The sequence below is a fragment of the Pipistrellus hanaki genome, assembly GCF_964339955.1.
Source record: "Pipistrellus hanaki genome assembly, chromosome: 4".
Classification (NCBI taxonomy): Eukaryota; Metazoa; Chordata; class Mammalia; order Chiroptera; family Vespertilionidae; genus Pipistrellus; species Pipistrellus hanaki.
In genome coordinates, this window is record NC_140506.1 from 70742575 (window position 1) to 70754870 (window position 12296).

Sequence of the window (12296 nt, forward strand, 5' to 3'; positions counted from 1 at the left end):
CAAGGTCGCTTCCTCTGATGCAGTCATGTCCACCCACTCCCACAGTCTACTCAGCAAGTTGATGCCAAGCTCACTCTGGGGAGGCCATGGGCAGAGCCTCCTGTGAGTCACCAAAGGTCCAGTTCACCACCCATCACAGGCTGGCAGTGCCCTCCAGTAGGGGTGGTCCCAGGGGCTGTCACTGGGTGACCCCATTACTGCTCTGAGCTTCACTCTGCCAGGGAAGACTCTGGATTAGCCAGGGCTCCCACAGCGGTGGACGGGATCATCCAAGGAGCATTATAAAAGCACAGCCTCCTGTGGCTCAGCCCTCAGAACTCTGCATCTGGTGCCGATGCCTAGAGACTCTGGTGCAACCAGCATCCGGCATCCAGAAGGCTCTGGGATTCAGCAAGAGTGGGGATCCAGTCCTGGACCCACCACTAGAGGGCCATGGACTTGGGCACACCCTCTTGAGCCTTGGTTGTCTCATACGTGAAGGGTGAAGTCAGAGGGCCCTCAGATCCACACTTGAGTTCTGTGGGTAAAGGCGTGGCCTCCAGAAAGCCCACTCTCTGAGGAGATGGAAGTGTCAGCCCACACTCACCTCCCAATCCCAGCGAGGGTGTGAGATGCAGAGGGAACGGACTGGGGCCTGTGGGACTTGTTTCTGCCCGTGAACTGAGGGGAGGGCGAGGGCCCAAGAGCCAGCTGGATGCCCCTGGGGTGAAGGGCATCTCCACCAGCGCCTCCCTCCTCCTCTCCCAGGGGCCCAGGCTGGACATACTCCTGGCTGCCTTTCCTCTCCTGAAAGAGCCTGAGCTGGTCCTGCTGCTGCCCCTTCCCCCGCAGTGAGAGAAACAGGCTGAGAGGCGCTCAGAGAAGCAGAGAAAAGGAGAGGGAGTGAGGGACAGAGAGATGGGACTGACTCCCAAGGAGATGAGAAGGTCCCTGGCAGAGACAGGGAGCTGAGGCGGGAGGGAGAGGCCCCGGCAGCCAAGGTCAGGACCACACCTGCCAGCATGACGATGGGGACTGGGCCCATATCATGGCTCTTGCTCACTGACCACAGGGGAAGCTCTTCTGCAATATCAGAAAAGAAGAAGCCAGATTGTAAAGGAAGTGCTGCTCGCTCTGGGGCAGGCTGTTTGGGGAAGGCTCCCCCCCCCCCAGTCCTCGGAAGGAGCCTGATCCTGCCCTCCCCGTGGTCAGACCAGCCTGAGGCCGCCCCTCCACCGAGCCTGCCCTCCGCCAGCTCTGCTTGTTGTCTCACCGCCCAGGAGAGCAAAGCGATGGGGCCGCCCCTGCTGCTGCCCCTGCTGCTGCCCCTGCTGCCGGCAGCTTCTCTGCAGGCTGGTGAGTGGCCAGGACGCCCTGGCTCTGACAGGGCCCAGGGGAGCCCGGGAGGGGCTGTGGCCAGCCAGGCTTCCCACCTGCAACAAGCAATGGGCTGGGCGGGTCCCTCAATGCTGGTCCCCCACATCCCACACCCTCCTGTCTACCCCGAGCCTGGAGAGGGGGCCCCACAGCCAGAGGGACAGTCCTATTATCTGTCCCACTTCCGCCCGGAGGTGAGGGTGCCAGATGGGCCGGGGTTAGCTTCTTGGTCCCTCCAAGTGGCTTCAAAGTCCCTCCCTCTCCCTCCCTCCTCCAGGTGGCTCAGCAGAATGCAAGTTAAACCCTACCCATGGAGTCTACCAACCAGAGCACCTCTCAGCCCCTGAGGGTGGCTCCATCGACATCCCCTTCTCCTTCTGCTACTCCTGGAAGTTAGACAGCGATCCCAACATGCGTGTATCCTGGCGATGGAAAGACTTCCATGGAGAGTTCTTCTACAACACAACCCCGCCGTTCACCCGTAAGAATTTTAAAAACCGCCTCTCCCTGAACTGGAAAGAGGGCCAGACGAGTGGCTCCCTCCGGATCTCTAACCTGCGGAGAGAGGATGAGACTAAGTACTTCTTCCGAGTCCGGTTGACCACACGGGGCGATGGCGTGAAGGAGTGGCAGTCCATCGAAGGGACCAACCTCACCATCACCAAAGGTGAGTCCCGCCGCCCCGGCCCCTGGGGCCCTCGTCCCCCAGGACTGGTCCAGGCTCCTCCCTTCCCGACCTTTCTCTCAGACTCCTCTCCCTGCCCCGCCTGCTTCCCAGGCCTCTGCCAGCTTTTCCTTCTTCACCTCCTTTTCCCCCAAACTCGGGCTGCCTTCCTTGCCCATGCTCCTCACTGCCCCCTCCAGACCCAGCCCCTACCCCACCCCCAGGCCTCAGCACCTCCCACCTGGTTATCCTCCCTTCCTGCTCCAAGTGGGGCCGCAGCCCTGCCTCCTGCCTGCACCCCATGCCCTCCAGGTGGCCTTGGCTTTTACAGGATGTGGCCTGCCTTTCCTTTGTCCTGTGTCTGTAGGTGGAGCCCCCGCTGGCCCCTGTCAGTGTCCCCCACAGCCATGAGCTCAGCCTGACACACAGGAGGGACCCAACAGCGGCCCAAGGATCTCCCACCCCTCCCCTCAGCCCCTGGTAACACCCAGCACCTGTTGTCCCAATCTCCCTGCTTCCTTTCCTCACTCTGCTGCCCAGGACATGGCCCTCAGTGCTTCCTCCCCAGTTCCATCTCCTTCCTCTGCTTCCCCATCTCCCTCTTCCCATCTTCATTCTCTGATCCCTTTTGTTCCCACAGCAACCCCCCTAAGCCCTCCCTCCCACCACACACAGCCCTGTGCGGCCCCTCTCCCTCTGTCCTGGTCGTCAGAGGCCCCTCTGCATCAGCAGCAAGGCGGCTCCCGCTTCCTGTGCCCCTGCCCCACCCGAATCCCTCGGTAGGCATCGCCAGTTACCCTGCACCACGACCCCGCAATTATAGCAGGAACCGCTTTCACCTTCCCGTTCCAGACGGGGAAACTGAGGCTTTCGCCTACACAAAGTCACCTTCATGGTTCAGGGGGAATTGGAACCCAGTTTAACCCCAGAGCCTCCTCTCCCAACCATTAGCCACTCAGTCTCACCTACTGACTCGATCATCTTGTTGTCTTGACCTATATTAACCCACTATGGGGTGTGCTTTGTTAATAGATCTTCCTATATTACTCACTGGGATGGGGGAACTTGAAAGGGAGAAGGTATGGCTTATCTGTCTCCAGGTTAGAGAGAGAGGGGCTCTCTCCCAGGCCCCAGCATAAAGGGGTGCATGGTAATCCGAATTACTTTTCTTTAATATATATATTTGTTATTGATTTCAGAGAGGAAAGGAGAGGGAGAAATAGAAACATCAATGATGAGAGAGAATCATTGATTGGCTGCCGCCTGCACGCCCCGCACCGGGGATCGAACCTGCAACCCAGGCCTGTGCCCCCAACCAGGAATCAAACTGGTGACCGCTTGGTTCCTGGGTCGATGCTCAATCGCCAAGCCACACCTGGCTGGGCTCGATTTACTTGTGCTGGCAACTGTAACTATGGCAGTGATGAATCACTCCTCCCAGCCTGGGTAAACCACTGCCCTGTCTTGATCACAGAGCTGGTTTTAGATAATTTATTAAGTGGCTCACAACCTGAATTACATGCACAGGCTTCGTTTTATTCTTCCTGTACCTTCTCTGTGTCTCCTGTATTAATTTCTAACAAGAGTAGACAGAGAGTTTGACCCATGCTAACATAAAGATTTTATTAGTTAGATTTTTTCCTGTGCCTTAGTACTATTGTCAGTTTTTTAATGATACATTAAACATCTACAAGGGTATAATCTGTGTGTAGAAGCTAAAGTTCAATATATATTAATGTCGCTTTAAAAACATATGTACTGGGTGCTTTACAGATGTTTTATCACTTATTGAAACAGTCCTGCAAAAGACAAATACCCTTCGATTCTACTTATATGAGGCATCTAGAGCAGTCAGCTCCTCGACACAGACAGTAGAACGGTGGGTGTCAGGGCCAGGGTGAGGGTAACGGGAAGTTATTTAATAGGGAGATTTCCAGTTTGGGAAGATGACAAAGATCTGGAGATGCTGAGGGTGAGAGTTGCACAACAATGTGAATTACTCACTGCCACGGAACTGCACACTTAAATATGGTTAAAATGGTAAATTTTATGTTGTGGTCTTTTGCCACGATAAATTTTTTTTAAGTCCTGTGATCTAGTTATCCCTATTTGTAGGTGATGAAATGAGGTTCTGAGGTCACACCAATAATCGGTGGAAGGTTCAGGATTTGAACTGGATGATGGATGTGATAAGCCTTCAGCATTTCACCTTGTTAACCCCTTCCTTGTGTGAGAGCTTCGAGGGCTGCTCCCCACCCCAGTGTTCCTCCAACTAGAGAACAGGATGTGACAGCTTCACTCAGATACCTCCAATCCCCTAAGGAAGATTTTGCTTGTTTCTCATGTCTCCTCAGCCACCGAGAAAACCACCACGGACCCCCCCCCCACCACCATCCCCACCACCACCACCACCAGCACCACATATGGCCGCAATGTCTCAGCGTCTGGACCCCTGCCTCAAGGAGCGATCATTGGGGTGGCACTGGTGGGTGCCGTGCTCATACTCGCAATTTTGGGATTGATAATCTACCTCAGGTGGAGGAGAAGCAAAGGTAAGTGGTCAGAGACTCCACTTCTCTCTAGAATCTTCCCAACCAGGTGTTTCTCTGAAGCCACCTGCATCAGAATGAACACAGGAGCCTGTTAAAATTGCAAAATCTTACTGGGGTGAGGTCCGGACTTCAAGTGGTATTAGCATTCTCCTCAAGTGGTGTCTGTGAGTAATCACGTTTGAGGACCACCACTCCAGACAAACCTCTCTCCACAAATCTGATCATTTTTCCAGTTCTTGGTTCTTGACTTAACAATTTATCATTAGTCCTCAGCTTTTGGATCATGGGCAGGGGAAGATCTGCCCTGAGAAAATAAGGAGAGAGGAGCAGATGGGACAGAAAGTTGCTTAGCTCAGCAAACATTAATAGGATACCCCTTTTCCAGGATCTGGCTTATGACTGGAGTTATATATATATATATATATATATATATATATATATATATATATATATATATATATGGCTAATATGCAAAGTGTCCCCTCGCAAGTTTGACCAGGTGACTGGGAGTTCGATCGTTCACTATGACATGCACTGACTGGGGTGTGGTGCAGAATGGAGGAAGGCCCCAGCTGGCAGCTGGAAGGCCCTGATCAGCCCTGATCGCCCGCCAGGCCTGGGGACCCCACCATGCACAATTTTTGTGCACCAGACCTCTAGTAAGTAAACAAAGCAGAGTCGCTGCTGTCAAGGAACTCAGAGGGAACAGGAGGTATTTCAAGGGCTAATTGCCTCACTTGGAAAGAACTATGACAGATTGGAAGGAAGGAAAGGAACCAGGGAGGACTTTCCAGAAGAAGTAATATCTGCAAAGTCTCAAAGACTAAAGAAGAATTTGCCAGGGAAGTGGTGAGGGTGGTATAGAGATCACTGTTCTTCCAAGCATAGAAAACCATTCTGGGAACCAAAAGTAATTCAGTGTGATGGACGAGACACCAAAAAATTTTTTGTGCCAAAAGACACACACTACAAAATTTACCATTTTAACCATATTTAAGTGTATAGCTCAGTGCTATGGAAAAGAAGACCTCATAAATCACATCCACGATTCCAGAGGCAACATGAAGCAGCCAAGAGGCAGTTACACACTTCACCTTGCAGATACATAGGTCTGTGGAGAGAGTCAGATTCTGGAAAAGGGTAAGAGGGAGCCAATAAGACTTGATGATTGGGTTGATGTAGCAGCAAGGAAGCAGGAAGAAGTCCCATGTTTGAAACCAACAAGTGAATTAGGTACCAGAGCAAGTCAAAAGCCTTATTTGGGGGAGAAAAATGATTCCTCTAGTTTGGGATATGTTATATTTGAGATTCCCATGTGGGCAGGTGAGTAGAGATGTCCATCAGAAATTTGAATGTTTGTCGAAACCGGTTTGGCTCAGTGGTAGAGCGTCGGCCTGCGGACTGAAAGGTCCCAGGTTCGATTCCGGTCAAGGACATGTACATTGGTTGCGGGCACATCCCCAGTAGGTGAGAGGAGCAAATGGGACAGAAAGTTGCTTAGCTCAGCAAACATTAATAGGATACCTATTGCAAGAGGCAGCTGGTCGATGTTTCTCTCTCATCGACGTTTCTAGCTCTCTAACTCTCTCCCTTCCTCTCTGTAAATAATCAATAAAATATATTTTTTAAAAAGAAAAGAAATTTGAATGTTTGCATTTACAGCTCAAAGAGACAGCATGGTTAGAGGAATTAATTATTTATGCCCCAACAGCATCCAAAATTGATTTTAAATTATGTTTTAAAAATTTACAAGATTTTTCCCTCTTAGTTATTCTTTCATATTTTTATTGATTTCAGAGAGGGAGAGGGAAAGAGAAGCATCAATAACGAGAGAGAATCATTGATTGGCTGCCTCTTGCACACCCCACACTGGGGATGGAGCTCACAACCCTTACCAGGAATTGAACCATGGCCTCCTGGTTCATATGTAGACCACTGAGCCACACTGGCCAGCCTGCCCTCTTAAATATTAAAGCACAAAGATGAAGAGCATAAAATCTGACTGCCTGCAATCAATGTCAGCTGGGTCAACTCTGGTACAGTGGTACTATTACTCTGTGCTTCACCTTACTCATTAGTAAAATGGGGATAATATTTTTTTTAATATATTTTATTGATATTTTACAGAGAGGAAGAGAGGATAGAGAGTGAGAATCATCGATGAGAGAGAATCATCGATTAGCTGCCTCTTGCACACCCTCCACTGGGGATGTGCCCACAACCAAAGCACATGCCCTTGACCGGAATCAAACCCGGGATCTTTCAGTCCGCAGGCCGACGCTTTATCCACTGAGCCAAACTGGTTTCGGCAAATGGGGATAATATTAGTAATTACCCCAGGGTTGTCATGACAATTAGCATAATGCATTTAGAGTAGCTGCAATACGTAATAAACAAACAGATAAAAGTTAAAGTAATGGAAGAAAAGAAAAACTCAAAATATAGGCAGAATAATAATAGACCCAAATATATGCAAGAATTTAGTAACTTAAATGTAATCAATGGGGGGAAATGAGTAATTCAATACAAAGTGCTGGAAGCATGGAGTGGAGATGACCTCCCTAAGTATGATATAAAATCAAAAAAATAATAAACAAAAATATTGATAAATTCAACTGCATAAAAATAGGGATTTTTTTTTTAATTCTTCAAGGAAAATACCACAGTGGTTACTCCTGACAATGAGGGTGAAGGCCAGAGATGAAGAAAAAAATGTAATATAGTCACTGAGGAAGTGGTTGGTAGTGTTTAAGGATTTGACTCAGGCATGAAGCCATAAACCTGTGAAAGTATCATTGCACATACCTGTATTTTCCACACCAGTATTTAGCCATGCAGTTTAGAAGCCTTTAAGACTCATTGGTTAGGGGTTGTGTTCACTGCTAGCTCCAGAGACCACAAGTAACCGTGGTTTAGATACAGGAGAGCTTTTTCCCTCTCATATGAAAAAAGCCCTGCTAGCGTGGCTAAGTGGTTGAGCTTTGACCTATGAGCCAGGAGGTCATGGTTCAATTCCTGGTCAGGGCATATGCCCAGGTTGTGGGCTCGGTCCCCAGTGGGGGTATGCAGAAGGCAGCCAATCAATGATTCTGTCTCATCGCTGATATTTCTATCTCCATCTTCCTCTCCCTCTCTCTATGAAATAACTAAAATCATATTTTTAAAAATAAATAAATAAAAGGAACTGGAGGCAGGCAGCACAGAAAACCAGTCCTTAGGCACTCAGGTTCCTACCTCTCTGCTAACTGTCCTGTTTAGGATTCTATCCTGAGGGCTGCCTCATGATCCAAGGTGGCTGCATAGATTCCAGCCATTATTTCTGAATCTAAATGGGAAACAGAAGGAAGACGGAAAGGAAAAAAGACTATACTCCAGTGATCTGTTCTCCTGACAGTAAGGATAAGGGGCAGAGATGAAGAAAAATATGTGATATAGTCCAGGAGCCTTCTTGGAAGTCCTATCCATATGTTCCCTTATATCTTATTGGCCAGAATTTAATAATATGTCCCTCACCTATCTGTAAGGGAGCACACTGCCACTCCAAATAAAATCAAGGCTCTGTAACTGAGTAAGAGGAGATGAATGCATATTGGATAAGCAAGCCACATTCCATGCCATAGACTAGTGGTTCTCAACCTTTCTAGTGCCTCGACCCTTTACTACAGTTCCTCATGTTGTGGCGATCCCCAACCACAAAATTATTTTCGTTGCTATTTGCATAACTAATTTTGCTACCGTTATGAATTGTAATGTTTAAATATCTGTGTTTTCCGATGGTCTTAGGCCTAAGACCATCAGATATTTACATTGTAATGTAAGACCATCGGAAAACACAGATATTTACATTACAATTCATAACAGTAGTAAAATTACAGTTATGAAGTAGCAACGAAAATACTTTTATGGTTGGGGGTCGCCACAACATAAGGAACTGTAGTAATGGGTCACAGCATTAGAAAGGTTGAGAACCACTGCCAAGGACACATGCAGGATTGGCAAGTTGACAGCTCAGTGTGGCCAGACAGGGGAATCGGGAGGTCAAGAAGCTGGTGAAAGGGCACCAATGGAGAGTGGGGGACTCTGAGTCAGCCTGGATAACCTGAAAGAAAGTGGATTATCAGGGGACAAGAGTTCAGGGAGGTCAACGCACAGGTGTGTTTAGGGGTGTAGGGGGTGATGACAAAAGAGAGCTGGGAGGAAAGAGAGCTACAGCATAAAAATAATACTAGCATGTAATATTTCAGAGTTTTCTTTCCCAGTGATTAAAAAAAATAGTGTCCAGGGCGTGGCGGAGAGGAGTGGAGGTCACTGGAGTTGGGGGATGGGTGAGTCAGTGCCTGAGAGGATTGTCCCTGTGGGTGTCAGACCTCACAGGAAGGTGACTGTGGTGGAGGGATGTGTGTGAACCTGGGCCCAATGCTTGGGAAATGCTGGAGAGACTTGAGAGGGAGGGGGAGGGGGAGAGTGCAGGGATGTGGGGAAGAACAGCAGAGTCCTCAGTGGAAGAGAGAACAGGCTGCAGTGTACACAGATTCCAGCCCTGAGCTTCAGAGGTGGGAGAGAGAAACAGCCAGCACTCCAAGGAAAGCATCAGAGGCTGGTTTGTCACAGCAGGAGGAGCGATGGTGCCTGTGACAAGATGGGGGAGGGGGAGGGAGAGGGGAGGTGGGCTGGGCTTAGCAATGGAAGGAGGAGGTTGAGGCATTGCAAGGAGTTCAAGGAGAGTGGAATGAAGCAGAGGGAAAGTTAGAGAGAGAGGGCAAGGTGAGGGGGCACAGGGTGCAGAGAAGAGCTGCTCTCCTGACTTGGTGTTGAGGACAAAACCAGGAGAGGTGGGGCCGCCTCAGGATGCCAGCTGGTGCCACTCTGAGTCCTAGGCCCTTCCAGCCTGGGTTTCAGCAGAGCTGCTCTGCTGCCCTGGTTTATCCGAGGGCGGTCTCAGAGTAGGATGGAGCAGAGAGGGCAGGAGAGATGCTGTGCATGGATGGCACGCTGACCTGTGGGTCCCTCTGCAGGTCTGCGGACTAAATGTGAGAAGGATGATGTTCAAGGTGGAAAGACGGCAAGAGTCCCAGACAGGTGAGTGCCTGTTCTCGGTGGGGTGCTGGTTTGGGAAACAGGAGGGGTCCTTATGAGACTGTGTGAGGGCGTCTTTCACAGCTGCTCTCACCCTCCGCTTTCACATGAGCATCCGCACCCTCAGGTGACCCCAACAGGTTGGGCTATACCTGTCCTGCGGCTCTGGCTCCTCCAAAGCAAACAAGCCAAAAACCAAGAACAGCAGACCGAGGGGCCCAGCAGTTTCTGCAATTCTTTCCCAGAATGTCTCCCTTTCTCTTTCTTTGGAAGCCCCTTTCTCCTCCTTTCATGGCCCTTTCTCAGCTTTTCCTTCTGTTCACCTGTTTTCTTTCCACCTGGAACATCATCCTTCCCACGTCTTCCTGTTCCACATTTTTTCCTCTTTCTTGCTCATTGTCCAATCTGCCTTTTCTCCTGGTGATGCGCCCATAATGGCCACAGAATCATCTGCCTCCAGCTGCTCTACCGTCTGCCTTTTCTCAGAGCACCTTCCCCCTCAGCTGCCAGCCTGGCCTCCTCTCCTCTGTGCTGGGATCTCCTTCCTGCCCTGAGCACTGGTCCTCCTCACCCTCCCACCAGTTTCCTTTTCTCCATCCTTCCTCCTATTTCTACACTTTCCCTTCCCTAGACACCCTCCCACCTTCCCTCCCTCCCTGCCTTTCGCCAGCCGCCTTACTCAGGTCCCATCCCAGGACGGTGTCTCCTCCTGGGACCAAGGCCTGACCCCCACCCAGAGGCTGTGAGGTGAGGTCACTGTTCTCCTTCTCCAGTTCTCACAGAGGCAGGGCCAGCAGAGAGGACAGGAATCCACACTCCGGTTTCCCCTCCGGTGCCCTTCCTACAACAGCGGCTCCCTACAGCAGTCCTCCTTCAGGGGCACTCAGGCCTCTCCCGGGCTACACCACAAACTGCCTCTCAGACTCGTCCAGGCAGCCTCCTCTGAGCCTCAAACCATTGCCTACATCTTCTGAGTCGGTCCAAGCAGGTCGCAGAGCCCCCGAGAGAACCAGCCTGATGCAGGTTTTACTCCTTTCTGCCCAGCCTCTAACCCACTTCCCACCCTTTCCTTCCCACGCAGGGGATCCTTCCCTAACGCTGAGGAGGAGAACGAGAACGTTGGGCATGAAGGTCAGTTCTACCGCCACCACTCCCCGCTCTCCACCTTGGCCCTTCCTTCTTCCTTACACTCTCTCCCCACACGTGCCCCCAGCGTTTTCCTCTTTCCCATGCCTCCCCCCTCCCTCCCCCGACCCTGGTCCTGACCTAGCAGATGACCTCACTACTGAGCCCTCTGCCCAGTTCTCTCCCTGGCTGCCATGCTCTGATCCTGGCACTTTTTTTTTTTTTCTAGGACTACATAGAAACTCCAAGTCGGACCCAAAGGTAAGAAGTTCAGACTAGAGCCTGAAAGAATTAAAGAGAAGCTTGGAGAAGAAGGGGTGGAAAGAATAGAGGGACGGAGGTATCAGCGGGGCACTCAGGTATGAGATCACTCATGTGAGATGAGGTCAGCTCCCCCTCCACTTCTAACCCCCTTCTCTTTCTGTTCTCACACAGGTTGATGGCATCCTCTATGCCTCCCTTACCCTCTCCAATTTGACCTCACCCTCACCGTCAGCACCTCCTAGCCACCTTCTCCACGAGAGCCCCCAGGAAGAGACCCTATACTCTATCTTAAAGACCTAAGGAGTGTGACTGAATGATGACCTCCTTAGAGTGAGCTGCACAGAGGGATCACCACTTCCCATAATAATCCCAGCCAGACACAGGAGTGGAAGGCCACCAACGACCTAAGAAAAATAGCCATCTGTTCCAGTTCCTTCTTCACCTCGTTCCCTTGCTGACAAAAATAAAAGCACCTGTAGGATTTGCCTGCATGCGTCTAAAAAAAAATTGATTTCAGCTTCTGTCCTTCTTGCCAAAAATAAACTACAATTCATAGCTCATGCCCAAGATCCCTTCTCTAGTGCTTCTGTTCAGTGACTGCAAGTGTCTGAACACTGTTAGGCAGCCTGTAACCCAAGGGCTGCCCTCCAGCCTAACCACTCTACTTCCCTTGCAATAATAACTGACATCATTTAAGCCTTTACATGCATCACCTCATTTAAATATAAGCAACCCTATATGGCATAGGATGTACTCATTTGAGACATGAAATGAAGAACCAGAATGGTTACAGTGCTTTTCCCAAGGCCACACAGCCAGCAAATAGCGAGCCAGGATTTGAACTTACTCTTTCTCTCTCTCTCTCTTTTTTTTTTTTTATATTTTATTAATTTTTCACAGAGAGGAAGGAAGAGGGATAGAGAGTTAGAAACATCAATGAGAGAGAAACATCGATCAGCTGCCTCCTGCACACCTCCTACTGAGGATGTGCCCACAACCAAGGTACATGCTCTTGACCAGAATCGAACCCAGGACCTTTCAGTCCGCAGGCCTATCCACTGAGCCAAACAGGTTTTGGCACTCCTTCTCTTCTTGATGTCCTCCTCCCAGGACTAAGATGTCAAACACAGATGACTCAGAAGCCACAGGGGTCGAAGGACCTAAGAAAAATAGCCATGTGCTCCAGTTTCCTCTTCGCCTCGTTCCCTTGCCCACAAAAATAAAAGTACCTGTAGGATTTGCCTGAATGCATCTAAGAA

General features: G+C 50.1%; 1 protein-coding gene across 1 annotated transcript; it reads left to right on the plus strand.

The window, feature by feature from the left end:
* Positions 1-1098: 1098 nt before the first annotated feature.
* PILRA (paired immunoglobin like type 2 receptor alpha) lies at positions 1099-11607 on the plus strand. The gene is made up of 7 exons (XM_084881480.1): positions 1099-1335; positions 1634-2023; positions 4375-4572; positions 9588-9651; positions 10730-10779; positions 11003-11034; positions 11209-11607. The coding sequence occupies exons 1-7, from the start codon at positions 1272-1274 to the stop codon at positions 11335-11337; spliced, it is 927 nt and encodes a 308-aa protein (XP_084737606.1). The 5' UTR covers positions 1099-1271; the 3' UTR covers positions 11338-11607.
* The last annotated feature ends 689 nt before the right edge of the window (positions 11608-12296 follow it).